Source organism: Hippocampus guttulatus, chromosome 1 (genome assembly GCF_054856545.1).
Source record: "Hippocampus guttulatus isolate MCC_2025c chromosome 1, RoL_Hgut_1.0, whole genome shotgun sequence".
In the NCBI taxonomy this organism is placed as follows: Eukaryota; Metazoa; Chordata; class Actinopteri; order Syngnathiformes; family Syngnathidae; genus Hippocampus; species Hippocampus guttulatus.
Window position 1 is genome coordinate 29,927,707 of NC_141261.1, and position 11,180 is coordinate 29,938,886.

Sequence of the window (11,180 nt, forward strand, 5' to 3'; positions counted from 1 at the left end):
AGGACGCATTGTCATTATTCGGGCATTTATATCTTGGCCTGTGCCCATCAGCCTCCAACTTCGGTTTGTGACGACTGTAAATTGACGCTTATGACAAGGGGGTGGTTAGCGCATCTGCTTCACAGTAAAGGGTCCATGGGTTCAGATCTCGGTTAAGGCCCTACTGTGTGGGCATTTGATTTGTCTCCCTGTTATGTTTTTGTTTAGATTACATTTGGTTTTGTTCCCTCATGTACCCTTTTTGTCTCCACCTGTTCTCGTCATCCGTGTCCCTTGTGTTGAACCAATCAGCTCCCTCAATCCTTTGTGTCTTGTCCTGGTGTTTCTCGTTGTCTCGTCACTTTGCTTGTATTTAGTTCCCTGGGTTCTGGCAGTCTTTGTTGGGTCATTGTGTGTGTGCGTGTGTGTGTGTGTCTGTGTGCCTATGTCATGTTTTGTTTCTGTCATAGGTTTTTGCTACTTTGGTTTCTTGTGATTTCCAGGACTTTGTTCGAGTATTTGAGTTTTTTCCAGTGTACCCTGCAAGTGTTTTTCGTAAATACATTTTGTTCAGTACACCCTGCTCCTCCTTCTGGGATCCTCCATGCACTACCTCGCAAAACGTGACACTCTCTGCACTTTCATGGTTTTTTAAATGTATTTATTTTTTTGGTGTACTCGGGCTTCCTTCCGCAAAACATGCATGTTAAGTTCATTGACGACATTAAATTGTCCAGGTGTGAATCTCAGTGCAAATGGTAGTGCATACCCTGGCGACCAGTCCTGTGTAACCGCCTCTTGCCCAAAATCAGTTAGAATAGGTTCCAGTTTACCTGCTAGACTAATGCAGAGCGGCACCATTCTTTTGGGGTCACATAACATTGCTGCCAAGTCTTCTAGGTGGATTGTACCCTTGTTTGCAGCATCATCACCCTGTTGTACTTTTGAAGCAATTCTTGCATGCGTACTGTACATGCTATCCAGATTAAACTGAATGTTTAGCTCATTAGCCACGCTGAGCGAAATCATTAGATTAAAAAAAAAGAGTAAAATTATTGCAAATAGCTGGATGGGAACAGAATATAGACTGTATAAGTTATATCATCTGCGATTGGCTGGCAACCAATTCATGGTGTACCCTTCCTACTGCCCAAAGTCACCTGGGATGGGCTCTAGGATGCCCGTTACCCTCGGGAGGATAAAGCGGTTCCGATAATGGATGGACAGACATAATAACACAATTCCCTCGTGAACTTAAACACAACAGACAATGACAGGGTGACGCTCTCCTGCGATCTGCTGTACAGTCATTGAGCAACATCATGAACTATTTGTTAAAATCGTTTCTGGTGGATGAGTGAACAACGGAAACAAAAGATTTTCCATCACACAGCTATATCAATACAGAATATATAAAACAAAATTCGGACTTTATTCTTGTTATATTTTGGATTCCGATTTATACACGTGTCTTTAATTCTTTTTCTTGAAAGGTCAGTTACACCTTAAGATTTGTGCCAGAAGATTTACTACCTAATGTCACAACACTGCTTTTTTTATTTTTCTGTGCAAGGCTGTACTTTTTATACATAAAATGAAGCATTTGAAAACACATTGGTTAAATTGCAAATGCTAGGAGAATGCATCTACAGTATATATCGGTAATGAGACCGGTGGGATGTCTTCCCATTAATAACATTTCAACGGAGGTACGTTGCACGTCCTTCCATTTACTGCTTCACTGGTCCATGCTTGTGAATGTTCTCAATCACCCAGGTCATTTCGTTCTCAGCTCACGAAATCAATCGCAACTGGACGGTTCAGGTTGTCTGAGTTTGGCCTTTCATCCGAGAAGGCTTCAACAGTTCATGCAACAAGGCTTGGTTCGGATTTGATTGCCCCAGTCTGAGTTGCTGTGGAGAACCCACCTGTTTAACTATTTACATTCGTATGGTGTCGGCAACTGTGCCATTATTCTGTAAATATCATTTCATCCGTGCATGGGAATGAAATTTAACTCCTAACAGATGAGTCTTACCAATAGCTTCAACTGCAATAGTCCCCTTCTCTCTTTTAAGTCTAAATTGTCAGTATGTTGTCTCGGAGTTCACACAATCCCAAACGGTGTAAAAATGTTTATTTTACAAAATGCTGCAAACAGAGCTTGAGATAGAGTCATTTCCTTGGAACTGAGGGGTTGATGATGAGTCTTTGAAGAGGGGGCCGTGCCTTTATGATACAGATTCAAATCATCAGAGTAGAATAAATTCGGTGTCTGAGGCCAGCTTGGCTTTCAGAATGTGAGCATAGAGAATGAGACATCTCAGAGGAAGCCGGCCGGGTTGACAAGGCAAGTGGACATGGGAAGGATGCTGTAAAGGTGAGGCGCCTCTGTTTACAGTTTGGGCATCCTGGCTGCATTCAGGCGCATGGACACGCAGGAAGCACCGGCCGCGTAACGCATCTCCCTCAGCATGCCGCTCCACTGCTTCTTGTCGTTCTCATACCTAAAGCAGGAGCGTAAGATCTGTCACAGCTCGGTCCAATCGGAGCTCGTGCAACAGGTTGCCAAAAATGAAGACTTACTGCCAGACATCGGTGACCTCTGTGGGAGCCACCTCCTTGTTCTCCATTTCAATCATGGCGAAGCCGCCCACAGCGTACAGGGAGCCACCGGTGCTCACTAAGTTGACAGAGCTCCTCTCCTGGGGGAATTCTGCAAAAGGCTCCCACCTGGTGAGAATCAACCAGGGGATAAGGTCAAGCAGAAAACAAATTACACACAGAGTTAAACATAGCACCTACTTGTTTGTCGCAAAGTTGTAGGTTTCACAGGAGGCAGTGAGGCCTCCCTCATTCACTCCACCAGCCACTAGGATCTTGCCATCATGGATGACGGTCCCAAACATTGCTCTGGGTGTCTTCATGGCTGCCAACTCCCTCCACTCCGACTGCTTGTGGTTGTACGCAAACATCTTGCCGAGAGCTTTGCTGTAGAAAATAAGGAAAAATGAAGGTAAGTGATATGGTTTGTGGGTGCTCTTTTTGGTTAATCATTTGTCAATTCACAGGGTTGGGCAAAAACTAAATGACGAATTTCCAGGGTGCTTTGGTAGCGCGGGTGCTGCGGAGAAATCCAAAATGGTTTGGTGTGGACCAAAATAAAAAAGTTGAGACAATAATGTAAAAATGTATAGTTTTTGTAGTTACTGTCCACTTACATTGGGCTCAAGTGGTGCAGAGTTCGTTCTTCTTGTCAGTTTGACTCACAGCACACTGTGAATGAAGGGCTCCATATATGGAGTCAATCACACGATTTCTGTCAGTCAAAATTCAAATAAGAAATATGTAATGCTTTATATATTTTTTAAATGCAATGTTGTGTTTTTATGCCTTTCTTTATGTTAGCAAACAGTTTCTCCCAGACTGACTATATCTGGAAACAATTTGGGCTGATATTCACTTAAAAAAATTTTTTTTCACTCGGGACAGTAACTAAATTCCACAAGGACAGTTTTTGAGTAGATTTTACTTGCACAGTCATATATATGTATATTAAAAATTCCTTGTCTCATCCCCCCTCGGGTGGTGTCTGTCCCTCATTCAGCTCGGGTCCTCTACCAGAGGCCAGGAAGCTTGAGGGTTCTGCGCAGTATCCTTGCTGTTCCCAGCACTGCACATTTCTGGACTGAGATGTCAGATGTTGTTCCCCGGATCTGTTGCAACCACTCATCTAGTTTGGGGGTCACTGCCCCGAGTGCTCCGACCACCAAAGGCACGACTGTCACCTTTACCTTCCAGGCTCTCTCCAGCTCCTCTCTGAGCCCTTGGTATTTCTCGAGTTTCTCGTGTTCCTTCTTTCTGATGTTTCCATCACTTGGGACCGCTACATCCACTACAACGGCTTTCCTCTGCCCTTTATCTATGATCACGATATCTGGTTGGTTCGCCATTACCATCTTGTCAGTCTGGATCTGGAAGTCCCACAGGATCTTCGCTCTGTCATTCTCCGCCACCTTCGGAGGTGTTTCCCATTTTGACCTTGGGGTTTCCAGTCCATACTCCGCACAGATGTTTCGGTAGACTATGCCAGCCACCTGGTTATGGCGTTCCATGTAGGCTTTCCCTGCCAGCATCTTACACCCTGCAGTTATGTGTTGGATCGTCTCAGGTGCCTCTTTGCACAACCTACACCTTGGGTCTTGTCTGGTGTGGTATATCTGGGACTCAATGGCTCTGGTGCTCAGGGCCTGCTCCTGAGCAGCCAGGGTGAGTGCCTCTGTGCTGTCCTTCAGGCCAGCCCTCTCTAGCCACTGATAGGACTTCTTGAGATCGGCCACTTCAGTTATGGTCCGGTGGTACATCCCGTGTAGGGGCTTGTCCTCCCATGATGGTCCCTCTTCCAGCGCCTCATCTTCTGTTCCCCATTGTCTGAGACATTCTCTGAGTACGTCATCCGTTGGAGCCTTCTCCTTGATGTATTCATGGAGCTTGGATGTTTCATCCTGGACAGTGGCTCTCACACTCACTAGTCCCCGGCCTCCTTCCTTTCGGCTTGCGTACAGTCTCAGGGTGCTGGATTTGGGATGGAACCCTCCGTGCATGGTTAGGAGCTTTCGGGTCTTAACGTCCGTGGTCTGAATCTCTTCCTTTGGCCACCTTATTATTCCTGCAGGGTATCTGATCACTGGCAGGGCATAGCTGTTTATTGCCCGGGTCTTATTCTTGCCATTGAGCTGGCTTCTTAGGACTTGCCTCACTCGCTGGAGGTATTTGGCCGTAGCCGCTTTCCTTGTTGCCAGTTCGAGGTTGCCATTGGCTTGTGGTATACCGAGGTACTTGTAGCTGTCCTCAATGTCTGCTATTGTTCCTTCAGGGAGTGAGACCCCTTCAGTGCGGACTACCTTTCCTCTCTTAGTCCCCATCCAACTACTTTTCACAAGCCCGAATGACATCCCGATGTCGCTGCTGTAGATCCTGGTTGTGTGGATCAGGGAGTCTATGTCCCTTTCGCTCTTAGCATACAGCCTTATGTCATCCATGTAGAGGAGGTGACTGATCGTAGCTCCATTTCTGAGGCGGTATCCATAGCCTGTCTTGGTGATTACTTGGCTTAGGGGGTTCAGTCCTATGCAGAACAGCAGTGGGGAGAGTGCATCACCTTGGGCGAGATGCGATATATATACATACATACATCACTCAGGGTTGAGGAACAAAGCCCCGAACTTCAGGTTGGGAGACACGGAGACAGCCATTCTATCACCTGAGCCATGCCACTCCTCATGTTAGTGCAAAAGAAGATCCCGAAAACTGCTCTTGGAATTATGAGTATTTTGCCTGACACCAGCAAGTAATTAACTCAGAGTAGGAGCAACAATGAGTCACTATTTAAAATAAAATAAAAAATTATATTATACAAGTCAACTCAGAAACTCCCTTTGTAAAATTTACTTTGAATTTCTAAGTGAAAAAACCATAACTATATTTTTCATCCAAGTAAATATCACCAATTGTTTTTTTCTGACTACCGCGTATATGTCTTTTCAGCTGCTGCATTTCTCTTTGCCTGAAGGACTTTATTGTGGGTGCATGAAGCTTCCTTGTCAAGCAAAATTTGCACTGATACATTGCGATGGCTGCTTCACACATACAGTGTGTATATATTTTTCCTCTGGGACTGACACCTGCTCATCACTTGCTGTACTCGACTGACGGCTGAATACGCAGATACAGAGAGAGCGTTTAATCCTGAGGCTTGAGGTCTTCTTGTCCCCCCGCAAAAAACAAAAATTAAAAAAACCCTTGTCATGCAAGGCTCTATTTTTCTGATGCATGACACCTGAATTTAGTCCTGCAAAAAACTGTCACAAACACTAGACTCACTTGTCATCTGTCTTGCCGCCAATGCAGTAGACCAGCCCCTTGTGGGACACCACAGCATGTCCGTGGATCTTGAGAGGAAGCTTCTTACTCTCACTCCACCTCATCTTTCTGGAAGAGGAATATAGGAGTCTTAATGCGACATGCTCCTACTTTGCTCCTTTATGAGGAAAGGCAAATTGAATAAATTACCACAATTGATAAGCATCAGTACTACAGTATACCGTATTTTCCACACTATAAGGCGCTTGAGAGTACAAGGCACACCTTCAATGAATGGCCTATATTAAAACGGTTTTCATATATAAGGCGCACTGCATTATAAGGCGCATGGAATAGAAGCTACAATAGTGGCTGAGGTTATGTTATGCATCCACGAGAGGGAGCTATGCTATGGGGAATACAATACAATACAGCTTTATTTATGTTGAACTTTCACAACCACTGTAGCTGTAACAAAGCGCTTTACAAAACATTTAAAATACGACGGCCAAGAAATTAGAACATCAATCCATATATAAACCGCACTGCACTGTTGGCTTTTGAGAAAATGGAACGCTTTTAGGTCCGCCTTATAGGCCAGAAAATACGGTACCTTAAAAGGACTATGGTTACAGAGATCAAAAGTGAGGAAACAACAATTCTACTTACTCTATGTCATAGCACATGACAGTGTCCAGTGACTCATTCGTTTGCAGGTCTTTTCCAGCCACAGCAAACAGCAAGTTGTCACTCTCGCCGATGCTGAAAAGGCATCTCGGAGAGGGCATGGGTGGCAGGGCGACCCAGTCCGAGGCAAGAGGATCCAACTGAAGGAAAAGACACATATCTAAGTGAACTTTACGGAAACATACACTTTCGAGACATTTTTGATCTGCGTAAAGGCATGGAAAGAAAAGACACACAATTGAATGCATGTGAATGTCTCTCTGCATTGAAACCAAGACCATTCATTGGCTAAATCGACGCACACATTCCATCTGCTAATCTATATACAATGTGCAAACTTAAAACTCTAAAAATAGAGCCTTCTGCTACTTAGAAAAATATACCTACCATGTAGAAATAACATTGCAAAGGAACATCCTTGTTTTCCTCATCCACAAACAGCCCCCCGATGATGTAGAGCTGGTTCTTCTGCGACGTCAGGCTGACATGGTTGCGTGGCACCTGCTCCGACATGGCCGCCAGAAAGCACTCGTTCTCGTTCACGTCGTACGCCACCGCCGCAGAGTCGTTCACCATCAGGATGAAGTCCCGTGTGTACATACCGTGTCTACGATCGTCGTTCAGAAAGCCAGGGAAAGGGCTCTCCTCGTCCTCACTTCCTTCTTTCGTCGCCTCTTCCTTTTTCTTGGGCTTCTCGGGAAGTTTCCCCTTAAAGGCTTCTCTGATAACCTGAATTGTCTTCTGGAGTTCTGGGTCCGCCTTGATTATCTCATCAGTCTCCACTTTCTCTTTGAAGTACTTCTCGGGCAGCAGGCGGAAGCGGATGCAGTTGAAAGCGTCTTTCAGGACCTTGACACGCTTATCCTTGTCATGATGAACCCAGGCCATGACTGATTCGAATACCACCTCCTCCTTCTCCACATTCAGCGAATCTCCACCAATGATGGCGAACAGCTCGTGGGCTGCGAGTCGGAGGAAGTCGTCGTCTTTATGTAGCAGCTCAAAGTGGTCGGCGATAAAGTTGCGAGCGGCGATGGCAAGCCGGGGACAGCTGAGCACGAGGCCCATCCTGAAGATTGCCATGCAGTTGCCCACGGAGATCTTCTTCTGCAGGTAGTTGACACAAACGGTGAAAACTGAAGGGATCTGGAATTTGTTTGCAACAGCGATGATATCCTGAATGTTGTCATCTGTGAGGTCAATCTCCGCAGAGTAGAGGTACTGAATGATCATGTCCAGGACTGAGGCATTGACATCCTCCAGGACCACCTCTTTGGTGTTCTCCACCTCCTTCCCATCTTCTGTAAAGAAGATCTCCCTGAAGTAAGGGCTACAGGCGGCCATGATCAGTCGATGGCAGGGGAGGCTGCGGTCGCCAACCTTCAAGGTGCAATCGACAAACTTTTTCTCGTTCAGCAGCTCCTTCAGACCATCCTGGAGCAGAGTGCTCTGAAAAAGGCGCAGCTCCTCCTTCATGGTATTGGGGTCCATGATGGTGGGGAAAAGTTGAATGAGCAGAGCGAATTTGTCGAGAAAGGATGGCGACGTCGAGCGCGGGTCCTTTAGGTAGTCAATCCTGTTTGGAAAGGGCAGCAGAGAGAAAAGGGTCGCAGTGTGAAGCCCCTGCAATTGAATCCAGCCATCCCTCTAAATATAGCTGCCCCTGCCTACCTCATCTCCCCAGGAATCCGCCAGTGCCAAATCATTGCGCCGCACCAGCCTTGCGCTGCCCAGCAGCTGCTGTCCCAGACGGAAAGGAGCAACTGGTTGCTGAGGGTCTGCCACCATGATTCAGCTCTTCGAGTGGCCAGATTAGAGTAAAGACAATCGTGTCAGAGCCCAAGAATGGCTTGGCTCGAGGATAACAAAGGGGACTAAGGATATATGTAGAGCTGCCGCTCTCACATAAAAAACAGGGATTGGAATCAAAGGTTAAACTCACTGTACGATATTTTGACGGTGAGTGCGACAATATCTAGACTAAGCAGTTCAGAAGTTGGGGGGGGGGACCAAACACATTTGTCCCTCTTTTTACAAGCTGTTTGGAAAGGGCAGCAGAGAGAAATGAATATGTTTTCAGGAGCAAGAAAAATCTATTAAACATGGTTTCATTTTACAGGTGGCTTTGATATGAGGGGGTTGATAGCATGTTAGAGAAATTATAGTTTCACATTCTTCATCAGACAGCCTGAATATACGGCACACATTTGATAGCAGCGTACTGACACTCAATTGCAGTTGACAGTATGGATAGTTTTCGTCTTGCCCCTCCTAATACAAAATGATGCTTCAGACTCATGTGTGATTCAATTACTCACCTATTGGTCTCTTTATTTTACATATTTCATCACATCTTTGTGATGTGTCTTTCCGTTAAAGCCAATGCCAATAATTGCTGTTTATTAATTTCAATGTGAGGGTGGCCCGGTACTCCAGTGGTTAGCACGTCGACTTCACAGTGCAGAGGTACCGGGTTCAATTCCAGCTCCGGCCTCCCTGTGTGGAGTTTGCATGTTCTCCCCGGGTCTGCGTGGGTTTTCTCCGGGTACTCCGGTTTCCTCCCACGTTCCAAAAACATGCATGGCAGGCTGATTGAACACGCTAAATTGTCCCTAGGTGTGAGTGTGAGTGTGCATGGTTGTTCGTCTCTGTGTGCCCTGCAATTGGCTGGCAACCGGTTCAGGGTGTCCCCCGCCTACTGCCCGAAGACAGCTGGGATAGGCTCCAGCACCCCCCGCGGCCCTAGTGAGGATTAAGCGGTTCGGAAAATGAATGAATGAATGAATGAATAATTTCAATGTTGATTCAAATACAACTCAATTTCTTTGAAACTTTGTGGGTTGGTGTGAAGAACCCCCACAAAAGAATGTCTCGCACTCTTTTTTTTTAAAATTCTGCGAACCTGAGGAGCATTTTTTTTAATTCTTAGTGAGTAATGCGTGGGTTATAATGACAAAAAAAATCAGGTGCGTGTGAGATGGGTATCTACAGGGGTGCTGAAATCGGACATTCAAATTAGGACTCAAATGAAATCAAAATCTAACAATTGTCATCATGCATCATTATGATATTTAATGAGAACAAGAACAGTTCCTCATGTTTGAAAAACTACACACTGATAGATCTACAAAATGTGTTGTAACGACTACTCATCACAACGGATCAATGTGATGATCAAAATCCATGCAAAGGTTTCAACTGATGACTTCAACATTATTTGGAGTAGACAGACGATTACAAACCGTTCCAAAAATTGGAGCAGTGCAAGTGCGGTGCAGCAGCGATAAGCACTAAAAGGTGAACTACACAATGTGCAAGATGCATTGGTCCTCTTTCACGGTGGTACAAATAAATTGTTCAACAAGCTGTTCATTTGCATCAACTAAGGCAATGAATGTGTTTTGAGTGAAACCAACTGCTAATTTGACTGGATCAATTGCATCCTGGGCTACCGTGTTCTTCCTTTAGCCCAACGTGTGTGAGGAGTGTGTGGAGTGAGGTAATATTTCTCCAGTGGGCAGTCCTAAACATAGATCAGACTACGCCACTTGTCGAGGAGCACCTCACATGTAATTTAAGCAGAAGGAAAGAGTGGAGTCCATTGAAGAAGGCTGTGGCGCACGGACACAGTTGGGAGCTCAAGAGGCCTGTGTATCAATTGATCCTGCAAGAATAGTTCCAATATTCATGCAAATTCTTAAAAGTGTGTTTCTCAACTGAAACTAAGGGTCGACGAGTAAATGTGTTCTATTTGCATTCCAGAAAACAATTTACTTGTTTACCTACAGTAACACTGCGCTACACCGGGGCTAGAGGGTGCTAAAGCCACGTTAGAAATTTGTCTAGCCACACACCCCCATTCATTTACCAGTATGTATTTATTTTAGTTTAAAAAGTTCACAAGTAGCCGTTCTGTTCCAATAAAATCCCTGTTCCTGTGTGTGTGCTGCAACTGAACCCGTGTTTATGAAAGCGGGGGTGGGGGTTGTGAAAAGTCAAGCTACCGACAGACATCTTATGTTGCCACTCATTAAACTCATACCTAACCTGAACACATTGATATTACATGAGATGGGTCTGGAGGACATGAGAGAACATAGACCAGTCTTCGGTGATGTGATGGGACCCTCCGTGGCCCGCGAGGTCCATCTATCGCAAGTCAGAGCAACCCGTTTTGCTGAACGCAATGACTCTTTTACCTCGATGGCCCCTTCTGCGTAGAGCAGGGGCACGGCAGATTCAGTGAAATGTTTCCTTGGTGCTATCACGTATTGTGGCTCCAACATGTGAACCATATGTCTAAAACGCAGATTTTCGCGTCGGTCTTGAGCCCTGAAATGTTTTTAGCTCTTGTTGAACTGCTGGGCAGGGTTTTGATGGCCTGTTGCTGTTGGCCTCCAGGAGTGGACGGTGGGTTTACCGGATTTTAATTATTTTTTTTTCCCTCAAGATTGGTAGTATTGTCGCGGTATTTGAACAGTCTCATACCTGTCAACTTGTACGTTTTCCCCGTATTTTACACATTTTTTAAAAATAATTTCAAATCACGTACGGCGTATTACAACTTTTATACGGGGGGGAAAAAAAACAATTGTGAACCGATCTCACAAAGACCATTTTGGGTCAAATCCAGATCATCTCACCTGCTGGTA

The 11,180-nt window shown here is 45.3% G+C and overlaps 1 protein-coding gene across 1 annotated transcript; it reads right to left on the reverse strand.

The window, feature by feature from the left end:
• Positions 1 to 1,991: 1,991 nt before the first annotated feature.
• Positions 1,992 to 8,124, reverse strand: LOC147211312 (kelch-like protein 41b). Its single transcript, XM_086106467.1, has 6 exons — positions 6,916 to 8,124; positions 6,511 to 6,668; positions 5,863 to 5,970; positions 2,785 to 2,970; positions 2,566 to 2,712; positions 1,992 to 2,486 (listed from the first exon to the last, which is right to left on the reverse strand). Exons 1-6 carry the CDS (start codon positions 8,017 to 8,019, stop codon positions 2,375 to 2,377), a joined length of 1,815 nt encoding a protein of 604 aa, XP_085962593.1. The 5' UTR covers positions 8,020 to 8,124; the 3' UTR covers positions 1,992 to 2,374.
• Between the last annotated feature and the right edge of the window lie 3,056 nt (positions 8,125 to 11,180).